Source organism: Symsagittifera roscoffensis, chromosome 2, assembly GCF_963678635.1.
Source record: "Symsagittifera roscoffensis chromosome 2, txSymRosc1.1, whole genome shotgun sequence".
Classification (NCBI taxonomy): Eukaryota; Metazoa; Xenacoelomorpha; order Acoela; family Convolutidae; genus Symsagittifera; species Symsagittifera roscoffensis.
Genome location: NC_087063.1, coordinates 928,388 through 950,797, shown reverse-complemented (window position 1 = coordinate 950,797; position 22,410 = coordinate 928,388). Strand labels below are relative to the sequence as shown.

Sequence of the window (22,410 nt, the reverse complement as noted above, 5' to 3'; positions counted from 1 at the left end):
TCAATTCTCAGTGGAATAAAAAGTGACCTATTGACCCAGGTTTCTCCTATTGGGTTAGTCTTATTATGTTTGCAGATTAACTACTTATCAAACATAATCACCGAACTTTTAGTCAATTTGTTTTATAATCAGTTCAGTTAGGTTTCTTGTGTTGCATATTTGGCAACGAGGTAACCTACATGCCTGAGGTTGCAAAGACAATGGGTTCGAATTGTACCAGAAGCTGTTTTGTTTTTGGAAAATGTTTGCTTCTCTCATTAAGGACTTAACTTGAGAAATTTTCAGCCTATTTCATAAAAACTGAAAGTCTTTTGATACAATCATGCAATAATGAAGGCAAGCTATCGAGTTCCCAGAAATTCTAATTAAATTTTGTTTCGTAAATTTTTTGTGATTTTACGATGTTTTATGACAATTTTTTTGAAGTTTTTATGCTCTCTGGTCATTCTGGCCATATTTAGCCCATCTTAGACGCGACATACACCGATCGAAGTCACAGGTATGTGGGAGCTAGTGGAGATGGTTTTGGGGACAGTTGAACTAGTGACAAGTAAGTGGGGCTAGGGGAACATGTTGCACCTAAGGAAACCGTGTTTTTTATGCAGGAGAGTCTGTTTAGATGCCGGCTCTCATTTAAATGAGTCTGAAGGGTTAACAGCAATATTGTTTGTTGAATTCTAAGGGCGAGTTTTCATTAAGAGGTTGGAAAAAGTCCGAGAGTACCTTCATTAAAGCGACAGAAAATTGATGATAGTACTAGACCAGGGTGGAGGAAATGATCGTGGAAAAATTTTCGGGCTGTATGGAACTGTATTTGGGAATCGTTGGGCGGTCTTTATAACTAATGCAGTGTGCAGTTTGGCAGTGGAGCTCTTAAGGGTAGATCCAGTAAAAAACAAAATGAAGCACTAGGTATCCTGAAGGTGATTAGTTGCGGTGCTGCTGGCTTCTTCACACCATGCAGGGCAAGCATAATCTAGTATAGGGCCGAATAGAATATTGTGGGCAATGAGGAGGGTTGCTTTGGAATGGCTTTAAATCGAACCTTTTAATGCCTTCAGGGCCCTCATCTTGCGCCGGACCTTGTGAGCGGAGGGTTTGTTGTGACGAAACTGATTGTCGGGTCAAAAATAGCGCACAATTTTTGGGAAGTTGCTCAGTGGGAGGAGCTCATCGTCTAAAAAGGCACTAGATACATTAGTAAAGTTTGTGTCGTTTACGAAAAATGGTTCCTGATCTTTCAGAGGACGCAGAAGTCAACTTACGAGAATAAGAATGTCAAACATGTAGTTCAGGAAACCGTTGAGGGATTGACGCTTTCTCAATATCAGAATTATGGGAGAAAGTTGAATTCGTTTGCATTAATGGTGAGGTGAACATATTCTGGTGAGGAAGTAGCACCATGAACAAAAACTAAAAAAAATTGTGGGTTATAGATTAGTTCTAATGACTCAGTGGTAAACTATTCCTTGCGGGATTGCTGTTTACGGCAGCTTGTAGTAGCTTGACCAAAAATTATTTGCTCAGCCAGCTGACTAGTTCTCCCGAAAGCGGTTTGCCCTGAACAAAACTCCACGCGAGTTTGATAGCACGCCATATTGAAACCTTTTGAGAGATATACTGTTGCAGAAACAGTACAACGAGTTGATTGAATCCTTGGTGACGAAAATTTTGAGGGTCGCTATTGCGACCATAGTGGTGGAGTGAAAAGGATGGAAACCTTGTTGATGCCTATAGAAAATGAGCGAATGAGCGTCTCTAAAATTTCTCTATTTTGTGTCTCTATCTGATTTTGGCAGGAGAATGATTTTCAATTTCTTCACTATTAACGGGATTTTTTTACACAGCGAATATGCTTAAAAAGAACAGTCAGAAAATCCGAGGATATGGGTTCTTAATGCTGCAAGTGGACCATGCATAAGTTATCCGGACAGGGCGTTCGGATTGCTTTTCGCAAAGGCTTGTTGTACGAAGTGCTTAGTCTTAATGCTGTGGCTACATCTTGTATGGCGCTGATAGATTTGAGTTGGATGCTTGCTTGTCATAGCTTAGACCCGAGTTTTCTGGCTCCAATGCGGTAATCAAGTGTCTGGAGTAATTGGTGCTGTTTGTTCTCCTTGTCCACTGTTGTCTGGAAATTGTGTCCCGGGCGTGCTAGATTGTCTCAACTGGCTGGCTATGATGACGGGTGAAGTCTTTTTCGGGGCGAAAGTGGAAGATTTGTGATAGCGTGGCGAAACCGGCCCGTGGGGTTGTAGAAGGGATATTGCTTACAGGAGGCCCAAGTGAACTTACGTTGTTTGTATTTGGATTGTTCTGGCTGTTGGTTCCTCAAGGACGGAGATGGAGAAAGTAATTGGTTTGGACATTGATGGTTAGTTACTGGAGGGGCTGTTCTGGGGAGGGCGTTAGAGGTAGTCGGATTTGGGTCATTAGTAGGATATTGAGAGCTGGTGGAAGTGGTTGGGGCTTTGGTTCCGGAGGGAGGTAAAACGAAGGGCAGTGAAGGTCTTGATGATCTTCCGTTACAGAGTTGAAGCCTTTACTTTTTAGGTTCTATACTGTATCCAACCACAAACATGGAATCAGACGCTAGCCTAGACACGTTGGGTAAGTTAAAGGAAGAAAATTTGTTGTTGGGACCTGGCTGTGTTTATGCCGGAAGTGTTAGTATGAGTAGGCGGAGCAACATGGCTAGCTTCAGACGCTCCGTAACCGAAAACCTGGATGCTGCCGAGCTTTTCTCAACCCGACCAATTGAAAAGGTTTTGGTGCCATATTTATCCTGGTAACGCATGAGTTCAATCTACTACGTGAAGGTGGCGTCGCTGAATTTTTCTTTCGAAATTAGGCCACACTTTCACACTTTTGTTTTCGTTTTTATTAAATGGTTCTTATGCCTTGTTCGAGTTTGTCAAATGAGCTCTTGTATCTGGAGAAATGCTTGATCTTGCCTACTCTTGAACTGTTTCCAGTTTTTGAAAACTTTGAATTGTGGCATTTTTCGTGGCAGACTGGCTTCTGAGCAGTTTTTAAAAGTTCTATCCTTTACTTGGTCTCTTTGCTCATAAACATCTCAATGTTTAGGTGTAAACCTGATATTCTCAGTTTGGCTTTCACAAAAGTCATTGTTGCTTTGAAAAATAGAGCAATTTATGAAAATAACTATATCGAAACGATTATTAGAATATTGCTCAATTTGGTTCTATTGGTTTCAGGTTGTTTAGAAACAGTGAGTTGACCGCTTTAAGCGGAAGCGGCCGGAAAAAGCGGTAAACCAGTTGAAATAAGCAAAAGCGGTGAAAGCGGAATGATTTTTGTAAAAGCGGCAAAAAAGCGCGACCCATTTTCAGAAAAGTGATTATTCACACATAAAAATGTTGCAGAGCGCTTGTCGAGTTACTTATTCTCGCCCATTGTCAAAATCAAGAACCCACTTTTTTTTTGGTCGACTTATCCAGAAAGCATACAAAACTTTGTTTTCAACGTACTTTCTGTGAGCCCTGACACAGGTACTGTCGAGAAACTTTTTTCTGCCAGCGGAAAGATTCTCTCAAAAAAACGTAGTCGCTTGGGCGCAAAATTTCTCGAAAATCTTCTGTACTTAAAATCTAATATATTTAATTCAATTAAAATTTCCTTGTTTGTTTTCTTAAAAAGCGGAGATCTGTAATTTAGAAAAGCTTTAAAAGCGAAAAACGGCTTCGAAAAAAGCGGAAGCGGCGAAAAGCGGCTTTTCCATAAGCGGTCAATTCACTGTTTAGAAAAGTTCTGTAATTCTTAAAAATAATTAAAGTCGCGGGCTTTTTCTCATTTCCTTGTCCAATTAACAGAAATCACATGGAATAATAAGTGAAACTTTTAATTTTTTGTTCATTCTGTTTTCCAGATCATTTTAACCTATTTAGTTTTTGAAGATGACTGCTTAGCGTATTTGAGTGATCTAAGATGCTTTTCTAGCCGTGGTTTGATTGTTCTGGCTGTGTAGATTGCTGTTTTTCGGTGTCATTTTCAAAATTTTGAATACGAAATAGAAAACGTAGATTTTAAAATTTTATGCAACGGTGATTTTACGGCTTTTTTCATTTTCATAGTTGGTGAAAAAACTTTCAGTTTGTTGCCCTGCAAAGTACTATTTGTGTTTAATCAGCTATGTTTTTTAACGCCTCAAGTTTCTTGGAGCCTTCGTGGTTTTTCATGCTTCAACTGAAGAAATCTCGATCGAATTTGAGAAATTTCTGCATCTGATGTTGTTTTCATTTAGTTTTAGTCTTTCAAGATAAATCGGTGGTTTTTATTTTTATCTCTGTGCAAAAAATTGCAAGAGTTCATCAGTCACAATGTTAAACATCAAAATAACCATTGTTTATAAACAGTCTAAACTTTGACTATAATTCTTCTCATGGGCAAGAGATTTTGTTTCGTGAAATGTATTGTTACTATGTTGCCTGATTGTTTGAATGTTTTGTTTCGTTCTCTTTTTTTTTATTCGAGAATCGCTGTTGAGAATCTGTTCTGTATGTTTTGTTTCATTCTTCCTGTTTTTTTTTTTTTAATTCAAGAATTGCTGGTCAGAATCTGTTCTGTATTCTTGAATCTGTCTTTACACATGCCATTAGCTAGCGTTATCATGTTTGAATGTTCGCTTTGTTTTTTTTGTTTCTTTATTCGAGAATCGCTGTTGAGAATCTGTTCTGTATTCGTGAATCTGTCTTTACGCTTGCGATTAGCTAGCGTTATCATTTTTGAATGTTTTTTTTTTCGTTCTCCCTACTTTTAAAATTTCGAGAGTTGCTCCTGAGAATTTGTTGTATTGATGAATCTGTCGTCACGCTAGCGATTAGCTAGTGTTATTTTGTTAGAATGTTTTGTTTCATTCTCCTGATTTTTTTTGAATCACTGATTAGTTTTTCCTATTTTCGTGAATCTGCCTTTACGCGTGCGAATAGCTAGCGTTATCATGTTTGAATATTGTTTCGTTCTCCGTGATGTTTTTAAATTGGTAAATCGCTGCTGGAAATTTTTTCTGTTTTCGTTAATATGTCTTTATGCTTGCGATTAGCTAGCATTGTTATTTTTGAATGTTTTGTTTCATTCTTCCTGTTTTTTTTTAATTCAAGAACTGCTGGTCAGAATCTGTTCTGTACTCTTGAATCTGTCTTTACACATGCCATTAGCTAGCGTTATCATGTTTGAATGTTCGCTTTGTTTTCTTTGTTTTTTATTCGAGAATCGCTGGTAAGAATTTGCTATGTATTCGTGCATCTGTCTTAGCGCTTGCTTATAGCTAGCGTTTTCATGTTTGAATGTTTAGTTTTGCTCTTCCTGTTTTTGAATGCGCGAATCGCCGGTCACAATCTGTTGTGTAATAGTGAATATGTCTTCACGCTTGCAATTAGCTAACGTGATCAAATCGCTGGTGAGAATCTGTTCTGTTTTCGTGAATCTGTCTTCAGTTGCGATTAGCTAGCGTCATCGTTTTTATTTTTTTTCTCGTCCCTGTTTTTCTGTTTTGAGAATCTTTGGTGATAATCTGCTCAATATTTGTGAATTCATCTCTACGCTTGTGATTATTTAGTTTTATCGTGTTTGGTTGTTTTGCTTTGTTCTCCCTGCTTTTTCATTTTCGAGAATCGCTTCTGCGTATTTGTTATGTATTGATGAATCTGTCATAACGCTTGCGATTTAAAAGCGTTATCATGTTTGAATGTTTGTTTTGTTTTACCTGTTCTTTTTGGAAGTTCGAGAATGGCTGGTGAGCATTTTTTTGTGTATTCTTGAATCGGTATTTACGCTTGCGATTAGCTAGCGTTATAGTGTTTGAATGTTTTGTTTCGATCTCCATGTGTTTTTATTCGAGAATCGCTGGTGATAATTTGCTCTGTTCTCGTGGTGAATCTTTCTCTACGCTTGCAATTAGCAAGCGTTATCATTTTTGATTGTTTTCTTTCATTCTTCCTGCTTTTTTTTTTTAAATTTCAATCGCTGATGAGAATTTGATGTGTATTCATGAATTTCTTTTTACGCTTACGATTAGCGTGCGTTATCTTGTTTCATTTCGTTCTCACCCTTTTTTTTACAAGCTGGTGAAAACCTGATTTATGCTCGTGAATTTATCTCTACACTTCCGATGATCTAGCGTTGACATGTTTGAATGTTTTGGTCCCGTTCTCCCAGTGTCAATTACATGTCAGCATATCGTGTCTGTCTTTGTTTTTATCGAACTAGTTGTCACATTCCAGAATTTTTTGCTATGTAGCAATTTTCATTGCAGTTGCAAGTGTTTTTGATGGAATCTTGTAATGAAAAGATTTTAAAAATTCCGAATTTTATAGCTCAATTTGGTTATGACAACAATTTTGTTTTCGTCTGTTTTGGAGTTTACCTAAGTTTTGTTGGCTTAGATGGCGCTCGGTAAATGTTAATGAATGCATTTTTCACGCTGGTGGTTTAATATGGATACTTTTTTCTACGTTTTGAACATTCAGTGGGCATATTTTTACTGTTCGACGAGGAACGTAAGAAACTCGGTTTTTGCTGGTCTAAAGAAGGAGCAATTATGTTTTAGGTCTACCAATTTGTGCGCTCTCGTTACTTCGGTTGTAATTGATATGTGATTTTTTTTCGAAACTAATTGTAAAATACAAAGCTTTCTTGTTTTGAGTAAAATTCTAAGAAACATAGAAACTTAAATGCTGCTTTTGTTTTTCAATGTAATATTAGTCTTTTTGTTGAATTAACGAATTAACTCGTTTGTTGTTGTTTCCAGCATGTAAGGGACCCATATTCTCCCTGAAGGAAAGAGGTTTTGGGGCTTTTGAAATCAAAATTGATGTTGTGCTGAAGAAAGACAAGGACGCCTTACGCTCCAAAGGTCACGAAGAATCTTTTCTGTAAGTGATTTTTTTCAAAATAACTTTTTTCAAAAATATCTAAGTCTTTCTTTTAAATAGTCTTCTTTGTTCTGTTGAAAATTTTTTTCTTAAGTTGTAAAAAGAAAGAACTGGTTTCTCTGACCAGAAGAAGAAAAATGAGCTTCTCATTGTGAAAAGTTAGTTGCTTAAGTTGAGGTATCAAAATCATTATAATTGCCGTAATTTGGAACTCCTAGTGGACATCTGACGAACCTATAGGGGTTATTGAGTGGTATCGATGGTGGAAAAAGCGCACGACAAAAAAAATAAGAAAATGAAAACTGCATTTACAACTTCTTTCAATCAAATTTGACTATTTCAACCGAGGTGCTGTGGCTAGAGCGTAACACAATAATGCGAAGTCACCTTTCTGTAACTGTAATTCGAGCGCAGATAATTTTAAAGCCATTATGGCAGTTTTTGAACCTGCATTCGACAATTCACTACTAAAGACAAAATTAAACAAAGATGGCCGGTTGCTGTGCTAGTAGCACGAAAATTTCCGATCGAAATTTAAAAAATCTTTTAGAAATTGAGTTGTTTTTCATTCGTGGTGTAATGAAATAATCTAAATGAAAGCCTACAACTGAGGCATATTCGATAGAAATAGTAAAAAAAGGTATAACCACCGTTTTCCTCAAAAAACAATAGAAATAAAAAAATCGAAACTTTTGCTGAAAATTTAATTAATTTAAAAAAAAAATTTTTAAAGGCGCTTAGAGAAACCGGAGTAAAACTATTTCACGGCTTAACTTGAGGTGTAAAAATAAGACTATTATAAGCCTATACAAAACCTACTGGCTCGAAATTAGACTAAAACTGCATCTGATTTTTCTGAACATTGGTGAAACTTTTTTTTGAAAATTGATGACATCAGAAAGCCTTTGCCTGGGACTGAAATCAAATTCGAACCCACGACCATCGTGTTAGGAGCCATGTACCACTTGGTCACGGTCGCTTCACTTGTTCACTTAGCGATTAAATATGCCGTGACGATTGTTTCAGGAAAAGTCTTTGAATGTGTTTAATCTCAGATTTACTTTTTTTTGCAGTTTGACTTAGGATTGGTTAGGGGAATTTAAAAAATGATCTTTTGGTTCATTTTTCTCAAATTGGGTAAATTTTATCAAAAGTGGCAATCTTCAATTGTTTTTGAAATTCAAAGAGCTTTAAATAGAACCTTATATTTGTTCATTCGAAAGTTTTCTCAAAAAACAATGTTTTTTTCTTCTGTTTCCTTGAGTTTTTTTACTCTTTTCCTACTGTCTGTTGGCTGTGTTTTATGAATGAGACCTTAATGTTAATAAAAAACATCATTTGAAGAACACTGTTTGTTTTTTGAATTCAGATACTGGTTAGAGTTGCCACGTGAGAATCAGAAGCGATACGACGACTCCAAAGTGCATACGATTCGAATCTACAATGCGCCTCAGGATCTAGCCCTTCTCCTAGTCAATGCGGGAATCGTAAGACATTGTTGAGTCATGCAGAACTTGCAGAATAATTTCACCCAAGTTATTAGAATGTGTTGAGACTTTTATTTTTAGAAGCCACTCAATGCATCGTCAAAAGCTGTGTTTCAAGTGAGTCTTGACGTGTTAAAAGCGTCCCCATCTATTAATATTTCTGTCTAAACCTACAATCTTTCTTTGCAACATATTCTTTCTTAATGAAAAATTTAATTTGAACCTATTTATTGCTATTATCGAAAAGGTGCCGCCTATATTATAGCATAATGAATTGTGAGATCAATATGATTGAGATACAAACGTCAAATAAAAATGTTGAGGTGAGATCTCAGATGATTATTGGGATGTATACTGTCGTTGCCATCTTCGCTCGTTGTTTATTATTGGACGGACGCAATTGTCCTTTTAAAAAATTTTTGAAGATTTTTTCACCATGATAACTTCATGTAGTCAATTAAGGGCAAGTCTAACGTGTTTTAAGTCCTCGTCGCACATCGCGCACATTGAAAGTAACCTGTTGGAACATTCTACTCTACTGCCACAATAAGTTTCTACACTTTTTATTCTCCAAATGTTCTTGTTGGCTACTCGAGATTTTGTCGTCATAAATTCTTCATTTTTATCTCAAGGAATTAGTTTTAACCAGTTTGATGACAGCTATCGAGAATCTTAATTTATCCTTTTTTATCATGAACTAGTCTAGTCGATGAACGTAGTGAAGACTCTTATAAAGGTCTTGGTGATTTTGTTTTTGATTTTTTTAAGATATGCTTTAATACATACTTACACTGGCCAATCTTAGCGAGCGTTATTATAATAGTACGACTATTCTCTTTTCTAACCTTAAGTCTCAAATATTGGTGCCTTTACTTTTTTTAAAATTTTGTCAGTACTCTAGAAAACTTCTTGCTAAATCTGATATTATGGGTCCAGTCTAGAAAATCAGGGTGCGGAAATCTTCAATCTTAAAATTAGGGTGTGAAAAGCAGCGGGTATTTTCATGCTTGAATAGAGAAAGTTTTAAGGATTTAGGAAAAATCAGGTTTTTGATCGAGTTTAAATTTTTTAACCCTTGCTATAGCAGGGGTATTGCAATCGTGTACTAGACTTTTTCCCGTAAATAACTTAAGGCACAATGGTCAAAATTACAAATGGTTTTTATAGGATCAGTTTTTAATTAAAACTAATTTCTTTATGTTTCCGGCACACTTGTTCTGGAGATATCGAGTACGCCTGGGACCGTATTGGGTTCGAATCTGACAGGACCTGTTTTTTTTTCAAACCAAAAATAACCCGTTTCACAAAAAAGTTGTCGGCTCATTATTTGACTGATTAAGATTTGTCGGGATAATTGTCATATTGTAGAATTCGTGTTTACTAAAAGTTTTTTTTACATTACTAATTGCTTTTTGTGTTCTGATTCACCTCTGGTTTTTGTAATTTTACTAACTCTGACTTTTAATGTTACTTATGCATTTCCTTAACAGTAAATTATATGATTAAAATTATTAAAACAGTTAAATCCAGCATTAGCTGGGCCACTAGTTTACTTCAAAGCGACCGTAGCTCAGATGCAAGGACGTGATACTTCTAATCAACTGGTCGGATTTTCCAATCCGAACATTTAAATATTTTTTGGTTGAATTAACTTTGACAATTTGATAAAAAGTGTTGCTGGTTTATTGGTTGCTAGTGCTGCATAACATTGGCAATTTGATGGAAACTGTAGCTGCTTTATTGGTGGCTAGTGCTGTATAACATTGGCAATTTGATAGAAACTGTAGCTGTTTTGTTGGTCGTTAGTGTTTGTAAAGTTACAAGAGGTCGTAGAGCAGATGTGAGATTATAATACTCCTACTCTCAACAATTTTATTCATGGTGTTTTTTTAGTAATTTTTAGTAATTTTTCTAGTAATTTTTTTTGTTTTGCCTGTGGACTGCTCTTCGCTTGTGTTTGCTCCGTCTCTGTTAATTTATCAAATGAACTGAAAATTTTTTTTTGCAAAATCATAATATAAATAAAAAATCGAACACATTCGAATGCTTTGACATTCGAATCATAATACCTGAACACAGTTGATGCATTTTAAATTCGTCAAATGAACCGAAAAAAGAAATTTGTTTCAAACAACATAACAATCATAATAACTCTTTTTTGCTCTGTTTCAGAAATTTGCCAACTCAACATATCTCGCAATTTTTTGAAGTGCATAATTATTTTTGCGAAGTGAGTGTATAAGTACGAACCTAACCTTCTTTTTTCTAATCTAAATCGCAAATATTGGTGCCACTTTTGTTTTTGGAGCACATTTACGGCTGTTTCATAGCATTGGCTTTGACATTCGAATTGTATTAAATTAACGCAGTTGATGCATTTTTAATTCATCAAACGAACCGAAGGAAGTTATTTGTTTCAAAAAACGTAACAATAATGAAAATTTGAGTTGTACATTATTTGGCTTAATGCTTTGCGGTTTTTACATGCAAATATAGTGTATGGCTTTACATTGTTATAATCCAAATTTGCAAATTTGATTCTATTTCTTTTTGATGTCACTTTTGCTGAATCGCACTGGCAATTTATTAGCATATGTAGCTGCTTAAGTAGCATATGTAGCTTATGGTATATATTACGGTGAAACTTGCAATTTTTCACTATTTCTTTCTTCGTCTATCCGTTTTAACTTTGATTTATTTCAATAGATAAACTAATTTCTTTTCGATTTCTAGTGTTGAAAGTGGATTTTAAATTAAGCAACCCAATAGTGAGATGCTGTCAGGATTCCCCAAAAAGTTGCGAATTTGGCCTCCAATTAAGAATGTTGACATCCTTTTAGTGTAAGAGATACGACGATTTTGGTGATTTTCAAAAAATCAAATTACAAAATATTCTACCAAGCTTCCTGTAACCCTGTAGTTGGGTGCTGTCAGAGTACTCTCAAGGATTGCGAATCTTGCCTCATAATATGACGCCACAAATCCTTATAGTTTTCGAGATATGATGTTTTTTGTGATTTTTTCAAAAAAATTATTATTTTTTCTAAATTAAAGTTTCATACACTGTACTTGGGTGCTGTCAGGGTAAACTAAGGGTTACAAATCTTGCCTCCAAATATGACTGCTCAAATCCTTGTAGTTTTTGAGATAAGACGTTTTTTGTGATTTTTTCAAAAAAATAATCAAAAAAAATATTTTTTCAAAATTTGAAATTTTTCACCCTGTAGTAGGGTGCTGATCTGGTATTCTCAGAGGTTACAAATCTTTCCTTTAAATATGACTTCTCAAATCTTTGTAGTTTTTGAGATATTACGTTTTTTGTGACTTTGTTAATTTTTTTTTTAAATTTAAAATTCCTTACACTGTAAATGGGTGCTGTCAGGGTACTCAGGAGTTTTAAATCTGGCCTCCAAATATGACTACTCAAATATTTACAGTTTTCGAGATTTGACGTTTTCGAGATTTGACGGAAAGTTGGAACTCAGAAAAAGTTCATAGATTGTGAAATTACAAACCCTGTAATTGGGTGTTGCCAGAGTACACTAAAAGACTGCAGATTTGGTTTCCAATATATGCGGTTTTTCATGAGTTGTAAAAATTCGAAGCACCGGAGGTGCGTAACACGTTAGTTTTTATAGAAGCTTCGGTACCGATTTTAAAAAAATGGCACAAATAGAAAAACCAGCTGCTCTTCTATTTGGCTGCGTAAATCGCTAGTCTCTTTTCATTTTACCTCATTTTCTACGGCCTTCGAAAGTTTCATTAGGGGGATTTTTGGCCTATTTGTTTCGAATTTTTTCTCTTTCTCATTTATTAAATGCACAAAACTGAGATGAAGGTTTCAATAAATTTTTGGTTTATTTTTGAAACTTTTTTCAGAAACTACCATGACAAATCGGAGATTGAGGATTAAACCGACAGAAAAAGAATCAGGTGTGCAAATTTTACCTATGTAAATGGCTATTATGTGTGTTTTGAAAAACTACAACCTTAGAAAATAACTAATTTTTAAAATTTTGCCAGTTTTTTTGGAAATTTATTCCTTTTTTTTGAAAAACTAACTTGCTATTTCTGAGGTTGATTGTTCATTAATACTAACATCGTGTTTTCCCTGCCTGATCTTTTTACCTTGTTTTTATATTAAAAAAGCTAATTTTACTTTTTTTAAAATTTTGTCAGTACTCTAGAAAACTACTTGCTAAATCTGATATTATGGGTCCAGTCTAGAAAATCAGGGTGCGGAAATCTTCAATCTTAAAATCAGGGTGTGAAAAGCAGCGGGTATTTTCATGCTTGAATAGAGAAAGTTTTAAGGATTTAGGAAAAATCAGGTTTTTGATCGATTTTAAATTTTTTAACCCTTGCAATAGCAGGGGTATTGCAATCGTGTACTAGACTTTTTCCCGTAAATAACTTAAGGCACAGAATGGTCAAAATTACAAATGGTTTTTATAGGATCAGTTTTTAATTAAACCTAATTTCTTTATGTTTCCGGCACACTTGTTCTGGAGATATCGAGTACGCCTGGGACCGTATTGGGTTCGAATCTGACAGGACCTGTTTTTTTTTCAAACCAAAAATAACCCGTTTCACAAAAAAGTTGTCGGCTCATTATTTGACTGATTAAGATTTGTCGGGATAATTGTCATATTGTAGAATTCGTGTTTTCTAAAAGTTTTTTTTACATTACTAATTGCTTTTTGTGTTCTGATTCACCTCTGGTTTTAGTAATTTTACTAACTCTGACTTTTAATGTTACTTATGCATTTCCTTAACAGTAAATTATATGATTAAAATTATTAAAACAGTTAAATCCAGCATTAGCTGGGCCACTAGTTTACTTCAAAGCGACCGTAGCTCAGATGCAAGGACGCGATACTTCTAATCAACAGGTCGGATTTTCCAATCCGAACATTTAAATATTTTTTTGTTGAATTAACTTTGACAATTTGATTAAAAGTGTTGCTGGTTTATTGGTTGCTAGTGCTGCATAACATTGGCAATTTGATGGAAACTGTAGCTGCTTTATTGGTGGCTAGTGCTGTATAACATTGGCGATTTGATAGAAACTGTAGCTATTTTGTTGGGCGCTTGTGTTAATAAAATTACAAGCGGTCGTAGAGCAGATGTGAGAATATAATACTTCGCTTGTGTTTGCTCCGTCTCTGTTAATCTATCAAATGAACTGAAAATTTTTTTTTGCAAAATCATAATATAAATAAAAAATCGAACACGTTCGAATGCTTTGACATTCGAATCATAATACCTGAACACAGTTGATGCATTTTAAATTCATCAAATGAACCGAAAAAAGAAATTTGTTTCAAACAACATAACAATCATAATAACTCTGTTTTGCTCTGTTTCAGAAATTTGCCAACTCAACATATCTCGCAATTTTTTGAAGTGCATAATTATTTTTGCGAAGTGAGTGTATTAGTACGAACCTAACCTTCTTTTTTTCTAATCTAAATCGCAAATATTGGTGCCACTTTTGGTTTTGGAGCACATTTACGGCTGTTTCATAGCATTGGCTTTGACATTCGAATTGTAATAAGTTAACGCAGTTGATGCATTTTTAATTCATCAAACGAACCGAAGGAAGTGATTTGTTTCAAAAAACGTAACAACAATGAAAATTTGATTTGTACATTATTTGGCTTAATGCTTTGCGGTTTTTACATGCAAATATAGTGTATGGCTTTACATTGTTATAATCCAAATTTGCAAAATTGAGTCTATTTCTTTTTGATGTCACTTTTGCTGAATCGCACTGGCAATTTATTAGCATATGTAGCTGCTTAAGTAGCATATGTAGCTTATGGTATATATTACGGTGAAACTTGCAATTTTTCACTATTTCTTTCTTCGTCTATCCGTTTTCACTTTGATTTATTTCAATAGATAAACTAATTTCTTTTCGATTTCTAGTGTCGAAAGTGGATTTTAATGGAAAGACAGCCCAACGGAATAAACAATTCATCAACTGATCCAGATTTCTCAAATTGGGTTAATTTGATCACAAAAGTGTCAATCAGAAATTGTTCCGAAAATTCAAAAATTTAAAGGCTATCATTTTCCAACTCTTTTCTAACTGTCTCGTTGCTCTGTTTCAACTTGCCAATTTTTTAAGTACAGAAATATCTGATTTGTGTGTAGTTAGTGTTTTTGTGCTGAACTGCTTTTTAGGTTATACTGGAGCTAATCGCAAAAAAATTATCTTGTCTCTGTGGATGACTTTTGCTTTGTACACATGATGGGGTACAATCGATAACAAAAAAAAACATTTTCTTCAGTTTACCTCGAAGTTGGGACTTTTGGAATTTATTGTTTCTTTGTTCAATTTCTGTAATTCTTTTAGTTCAATAGTTTTCTTTTGTGTCAATCCGTAAAATTAAATTTTAAAGCTTCTGAATAAACCATTTTTTGGGCGAAATCGACAGAAATTCGTTTGTTCGTGTGCTTTTAGTTCACCGACACATTTCCAAAGGTCCGTAGAATCGACGAACATCCAATTTCAGTCAGATTTTTAGGAAGCAAAATTGCGCTCCAGTATTAGCTTTTATCTAAGAATAGATCTAGTAGTAGATTTTTTTTACTTGTTCTATCAATATTTCTACAAAATTAAATAATGTTTTTTTTTCCTGAAAATCCAATAGTAAATACTTAGCTGTCTGATACCAGAGTTTGCTCTATGCAATACCATTTATATTCGATTTAGAAGCATATTTTTTATCCGCTTCAGTCGAGCGCCTTATATTTACTGATAGATGACGTGTCAACCCTCGAAGAAATCTGGACAGTTAGCTCTTCGAAAAAACTACTTCTTCATAATCCTGCGGGTCCGCAGTTCGAATTCATTATTTGGTAAATTCTTTCTGATACGAAACTTTTATAACTTACTTTTGTGTTTTTCCAAATTTTTAACGCTCCTTTATAACATTTGTTAGCTTGTATTTGCGAAGAGCAACCACGCCTCAGTGTATATATTGGCATCGATAGTTTTCAACATTTCTTGAAAAAACAAATTAGCCGAGAAAAGTCCATAATTATGATTGTTTTTTATCTTCTCCGAATCTCGCAAATTAGATAGCAAAAAATGAATTTTGCAAATTTTTATAAAGTAGTTCAGACTTTTATTTAGGTCGGGTTGACTTTGCTTCGTAGAAGTCCTAAAATTAAAAAAAAATTCCATGTGAAATAGAAAGTTTACCTATTGATCCAGTTTTGTCGAATTGAGTTAATTTTATGAAAAAGTTTTACTCATAAACTGTTCAATAAATTCAAAGAGTTTTATTGCCATCTTTTTTTTGGAAATCGATAATTGAGGCTTTTTCAAAAATAAGTATTTTTTTTCTGTTTACTTACGTTCATTAACTCTTTTTTCATCCCTATGTTTTTCTTCCATTTTTATCTCATTTCAACCCAGTTTCGTTCAATTTTGTATTTTTTGTTCCGACCAATTTGAATTCGGGTCATTTTTGCAGCTAATTTTACTACCACCAGGAAAACTCGTAGATTGTCAAATGTGATATCAAAATAAAGTTTCTCATTCTAAAAAGAGCATTCGAAAAATCCTCTTTCTGTCGAGAAGAACTGGTCTGAACCTTTTCGTTATGCAGACTAATATGATGAAATTTTACCGAATTTGATCAGACTTAATAAGACTAGAGGCTGACCTCATCAAATTGATATCAGTACATGTTCATTATTTCAGCTTATATCATTCTCATAATTGCAGTTTCACAATTATTTCAGTCACGCGCTACCAAAAATACAATTTATTTCGAATAATGAAAAAAAGTTTGAATAGATAGCCGGTTGCTGTGCCAGTTACACAGATTTTTCCGACCATTTTGTTAAAAAAAACTAATACGCTTTTTTTTCAAATTGCGTTGTTTTTTGTTTTCGATGTGACGATAGAATCTAAATGAAAGATTAAAAATTTGTGTAAATTAGGTGCATATGGCAACAACTTTCCATATTCAAAAAGATTATGTCTATTAAGTATTCCATATTATAAAATTGAAAAAAAAAGAATTCAAAAACATTTTCGAAAAGTTTTTCAAATTTTTTTTGTTCTTAAAATTTTATTATCAGGAAAACGTTAAAATAATTTTCAATAACTTATTTCAATGAGTAAAACTAAGCAATAGTTATTAAGATTTGACAAATGTAATTCAGACCACCTATATAGGTCGCAATTTTTTTCCAGGAAAAGTCTTAAAAAATGTTCAGGCTCAAATTTATTTTTTCGCGGTTTGACATTCGTTTTTTTGTAAGTTTAATTCATTTGCTGAAGGAAGGCAAACTCCGCTATCGAACAGTAAATGTGTTAAAGTCACGAAAGAAGTGATCGACTTCTAGTTTCGAAAATGGAATTTAGTTGTCAGATTTCCCTGCGGAATAAAATCTTTACATAATAATCCAAATTTATCAAATAGGGTTTTATTTTATCAAAAAAAAGTGCTATTCATAAATTATTCTTGAAATTCAAAGAGTTTTTCGACCTTCTGTTTTTTTAGAAACAAGTCAGTTTTTTTCTGTTTTGCGTTCATTTACTCTTTTCTAATTGTCTGTTGAATATGTTTTCTGTAGGTTAGGTTTAAAAGCACTATTTATAAGCCTATTACAAATTAGACAAAAAACTTTTATTCACTCGAGTTTAGACTAAAAATCCAAATTTCAAACCAAATTCCAAATTTCAAAGGTTTTCTTCGATATTGGGAAAAATTTTGTGAAATTTTTAAATCTCTTTCAAATCACGACTGATTTTTAAATGTCTTTAGAATATCACTCAACCCATTCTGATGATTGTATTAATTTTTGGAAAGAAAAAACTAAAACACACACGAATAGAAGTTCCTCCTCATTTTCAATGGTCGGAGCAAAAAAACTTCCTCAGAATTATTGCGTTTTTTAAACTTGTCTAAAGTTTTAATTTGTTTTATTAAATTACTTTACTCGGAACATACTTAAGTCGGAACACAATATGCTCCAACTTTAGTCGGAGCAGAGTCGCTACTTGTTCAGCTAATGTGTATACTTTTTTTGTTTATATTTGGAGGGGAGGGGAGGTTTTGGTTGATGCCTTTAAATTTCATACCTTACAACTTTCATGATGCTCTTAATAAGATTAAATATTGAATTTTTATTCAAAATACTTCATTCGATATAATGTTTTCTGTAGTTACTATAAGTCGAATGTTTGCTTTCTCAATGACTGTATGTATTCGCCTTTTTCGGAAAACGTTGGTCTTTCCTGTATATTTTATAGTTTATGAGTGCTGTTTATTTTCCAAAGATGCATCACATATTCATACTCTCAAGGTATTCAGCTATGACTGAAACAGCCTTGTTCGAGTTGCCTTGTTGCTTGCCTTCCCCGGTATGTGCAATGGTTATCGCAGTTTTCGATGCTTGCATTGTCAGGGCACCGTGTTCCTTCTTCTTCGCAAACACACACTTTCCATCTTCCTCCCGCAAGAACTGGTATTTGATGCCTGAAATAAAAGAAAAGCAGTTTCATCCAAAGGGAAGTTTTTATACTTATGAATAATTATATTTGATCAAATTCTGTTTTTATTCTAACCACACTAGTGAAGCGAAGCAAATAATACAAGGGCTTTGAACCTTTCTATCTCTCGCATCTGACAGAATTAAGTGTAAAGTTTGCTTGTCTTTTCATTATGTATCCAGTCATATAATTGATAAGAATTGCTGAAATTTTGAATGTAGCAGGAATGGAAGCCTAATTTTAAGATTTAAAAGGATGTGAATAAATGTTGCATCTGTTGAATATTTGCATGAAAATACTGCTCGTATCAGAGTGGAGCCGGGATATTATACGCTTGAGGTATATAATGAGTTCAATTTTTCCAATCTAACTCAAACGATGAATTTCACTATCTGTGTACTGCGCATGTATTTTATCCGTTTTTTGGTGACTGGCGTATTGGTGTATAGGTCTTGTGGATTTTTTTTCAGATAAAATTCAGAAAATTTGTTCATGCCAAACTTGATCTTTTGAGTTTATTTTTTTGATTTCTTTTAAAGTTTAATTGAATTTCATTTGCTAAAAAGAAGGCAAATTATGCTTTGCATTTACGAAAATTGCGCACAAAGTGTAAACTACTTCTAGTTTTGAAAGTAGATTTTTTTAAAATTCACTGAACGTAGCGAAAACGCTTATATAGACAGTGATCGTTTTTTTTGGTGGAAGAAATCATGAAAACTGTTCAGGCTTAATTTTTTTCTTGTTTAATTCTCCATTTTATCTGAATTTCAGTTCATTTTTTTGTAAAAAGGAAGGCAACTTTATAAAACAGCCAAAATAAGAAGGTCACAAAAAACGTGATGGAATTCTAGTTTTGAAAATGGTGTATAACATGGAGTTGATTTCGCTTTTGATTAGCTTGGATGGTAGACATATGCTATAGTTGAAGCTGCATCATTGAGAGAGGTCGACGGAAGTTACTGTCCCGACTTTCGTAACGACAGTAACGGAATGTTTGTGCTCGCAGAGGTTTTTTAAGACAAATTTCGTCTTTTTAACTAGCCGTTTTTGACGGATTTTCTTAAAATCATTCAAAGGAATTGTTGTCTTCACTTTGAAAAGATATTTCACCGGTGATTATTTTTTGTAAAGTTATGGGGGTTTAAAGGTTGCCATTTTGGCCAGTTTGGGAAAATAAACGCGCGATATATTTCGCGCTATAAATGTGTGAGCGGAGATTTAATCCGTCTGAGAAATCGTTCCAAATTGGTTGAAGGAAGCTTATTTGCCATCATTGATTTGTTAATAGGAGCGAAATCTATCTTCTTCTACTTTAATTGGCGTGTGAGGGAATGATATTCACAAAAAAATCTCAATTTTTAAATATTTTTTTTCCGTTCCCTTTTATTACTTTTTTTTCATGTTATTACTGCTCCATAGACCTTAAAAGGCAGTCGAAACATTCAGAACTTCGCCGTAATACGAGCAAGTGCTTTTCATTTCCTTTGCTAAAAGAAGGTACACTCCAATATCAAAGAGAAAGTGTAAAAGTCACGAAAAACGTGATCGGCTTCTAATTTTGAAACTGAATTTTAATTACCAGATTTTCCAGCGAAATAAAAACTTACCAATTGATCAAATTTTATCAAAAAGTGTCAATCAGAATTTGTTTCAATACTTAAAGTGCTTTAAGCTCATCTTAATTTTTTTTTCTGTTAACTGGCGTGAACTGTATGATGGCTATGTTTATTTTGAAGAAAGTTCAGAGTTCAAAATTTGAATGTTGAAAGACCTTCAAGTTTAAGTGCTGAAGTTGTTTAACAATTGTAGATTGAGATTGTATCCTGAGGCATGTGATTGAGGGGGGGTGGTATGAGAGGTAGCCAGTTGTTTGTTTCTTACCTTCCAAAAACACGCCCGACGACATGAATGACGTGAAGTTTTTGGAACTGAAGCATGCACCAATAGCTGCCGCTTCCTCGGCGCTCAGCTTCAGTGAGTGAGGGTGGCCGTCAGAGGTCCACATGCTTCCATCTATTCCGATGATACAGGCCTTGTCCGCGTGATGCTCTCCGTTCGCATCGGCACTCTGTCCAATCAGATTGTCGATGTACGAATCCCAACTCATATTGCTGCTCTGAAAACATCAGTTATCCTTGATGGAAACTTATACTTCTTTAGAGAACGGCTCTTAGGCAAAATTGCAGACTGCATGCATTTTTTTCATTTTTCTCAGCTCGGAATTTTTCTGGCCTCTGATTCGAGTAGCGAGCAAAGATAGCTCTCACATCAGACTCATGAGGATGTTTTGTTTTGTTTGTGCTAATCGCAGATTATCTAGAGCGCCCTCCTATTTGTTTTTTTTTTAACTAAAGGAAAGATGGAGATTACAGCACAAGAAACCTTAAGGCTAGATCTTCGGTAGTTCAGCCGAATGTTCACTGGTACAAATTGATCTCGAAAAAAAAAATTCTACGCTATGGTTTTACGGAGTTCTGATAAAAAAATGTTTTTGGCCAAAAGAATAGATTTATTTGCAATGTAAATTGGAATGGGCGTGAAAAATTTCTGTCGAAGTGTTCCAAAGATTTTCACTCACTTTGATGGTCACAGGTAGAGTACAGGTTCAGCTAAGTTACTTAACGTATACGATACAAGGTGCAAAATCAGAATGGTGCTCAAATGTAAAATAGTAGAATATTGTGTGCTTTATTGCTAGCAGGCTACAGTACAACCAATTCAATGCGAATGTTTTTTAACTGGTTTACTCTATTTAGTAATTATACAAGTACAAAGAGCCAGATGTGATTCATTAATTTATTCTAACCACAGTGAGATATATACGAGACTGGACTTGTTTGATTTGATCGTGTTGAGTTATGAAGCTCAAACTGATTGTTATTTATGCACCAAAAACGGGACTATTTATTCGATATTGTCAATTTGTCATTTTAATTTGGCTTTTTAAAATTTAATAATGCACGTGTTGGATGTTTCTTTTTAAGCTCATTAATTTGGCCGACAAGATATTTTTGTTAAAAATATGATGCGTATCAATATTTATGTTCCTAGCAGTGTTCAAAGCAGGCGCGCATCTTCTCAAAGTTAGTAGATATTGGAGCCACAGGTGCCTTTTGGAAATATTTTATGGTCGGTCAGCTCAAGGGGGATGTTGTAGAATAGTTGCAAGTGTAGCAAGGGGTCGAATCTCTGAGGTAGAGAAGGGATTCAAAAAGCAATTGAATATGGTGAAAAGTGCAAGAATTAGTGATTATAATAGCTAAAACAAGACTGCTCGTGTATCAAGGCGAAGTCCTGATTGTTCCAACTGCAGTTTAATGCCAATTAAAATGTTTTTGTTTAGAAAGTGACGAAATAGTCGGAAAAAAGTGTTTCATGTATTTTTGTCTTCAATTTATTTTCCGCACTCTAATATGAACTAACTAGACTGCTCGTATCAGGGCAAAATACTTGATTGTTGCAACTGCCATTTAATTAGTCTAGTTACGCAAGCAAAGCTTGTGTTATAGTATGAACTTTCTTTTTTTCCAACCTAAGTCGCAAACATTGTTGCGATGTAAATATTGTTGCTACAAAATGTGTTCACTTCGAAAGTGTTCACGTGACCAATAACCAGCTATTAAGTACAGCCAATGCTAAGCATATTAACACATACTATTATATTACAAATAGCACTTTAGCTTCAAGGCACCATGGATCTCTAGCGTAGAGATAGTGAAGGAGAGCAGCAGCAAAATAAGAGAGTTCGAACCTGGGCAGGGTCGGATGTTTTTAATGAACTTTTTCGTATACTAGTTAAAATACGTCCGCTCGATAAATTGAGGCATGTTAGTTGGTACATTACTTTTCAAATTGACTAGTACTGCTAATGCGTCATAATTGGCTTGCATCACTTAGCATTTATGTAGACTCATAATTGGCATGCGTCACTTAAAAAAACTTTAGACTCAAATTTTTACTCTTCAGTTTCTCCCAGTAGCGTTGTCGGTCATATTTTTGATTGTATATGCGAAGTGCAACTTCGCCTCTGTGTTGAAAATTGTTTAAGAGTAATGAACGTAGTGGGTACTCTTATATAGGTTTTGCTGGTTAGTTATCTTTTTTGTTCAGGAAAAAGTCTTAGAATTTGTTCACGCTGTTTTGATTTTTCGCGGTTTGAATTGTGATTTTTTAAAGTTCAAAGCATTTCCAGTGTTAAAAGGCAGGCAAACTTCACTATTAAACAGCAAAAAAAAACTAAGTTCACAAAAAACTAATTATCAGATTTCCCAGCGAAATAAAAGTTTTACGTATTGATCCAGTTTTCTCAAATTGGGTTAATTTAAACAAAAAGTGTCCATCATAAGTTTTTCTACAAGTTCAAAGAGTCTTAAGGCCATCTAATTTTTTTGAAATTCAAAAGTTGAAAATTTTTGAAAAAACAAGTTTTTTTTCAGTTTCCTTCCGTTCATTACTCTTTTCCAACTTTTAGTTGGCTATGTTCAAAAGTTTTCAATCAACAATTTTTTGAGTT

At 34.3% G+C, this 22,410-nt stretch overlaps 2 protein-coding genes across 2 annotated transcripts in view; one reads left to right on the top strand and one right to left on the bottom strand.

Annotated features, from left to right (window-relative positions):
• Positions 1–22,410, top strand: part of LOC134840542 (uncharacterized protein DDB_G0284459-like) — a 47,288-nt gene that overhangs the window by 1,926 nt on the left and 22,952 nt on the right. Inside the window, exons 3-5 of the mRNA XM_063856424.1 lie at positions 6,770–6,893; positions 8,263–8,380; positions 8,462–8,497. Of these exons, the coding sequence (XP_063712494.1) occupies positions 6,770–6,893; positions 8,263–8,380; positions 8,462–8,497 (278 nt within the window). The remainder of the gene's footprint in view (positions 1–6,769; positions 6,894–8,262; positions 8,381–8,461; positions 8,498–22,410) is intronic.
• LOC134839178 (profilin-like) lies at positions 17,517–20,667 on the bottom strand. Its single transcript, XM_063854638.1, has 3 exons — positions 20,476–20,667; positions 19,779–20,013; positions 17,517–17,883 (listed from the first exon to the last, which is right to left on the bottom strand). Exons 2-3 carry the CDS (start codon positions 20,002–20,004, stop codon positions 17,690–17,692), a joined length of 420 nt encoding a protein of 139 aa, XP_063710708.1. The 5' UTR covers positions 20,005–20,013; positions 20,476–20,667; the 3' UTR covers positions 17,517–17,689.

Coding starts and splice junctions, on each gene's coding strand:
- LOC134839178 (XM_063854638.1), bottom strand. CDS start 20,004: ATGAGTTGGGATTCGTACATCGACAATCTGATTGGACAGAGTGCCGAT. Junction 17,884..19,778: donor GTCGGGCGTGTTTTTGGAAG/GTAAGAAACAAA, acceptor CTTTTATTTCAG/GCATCAAATACCAGTTCTTG.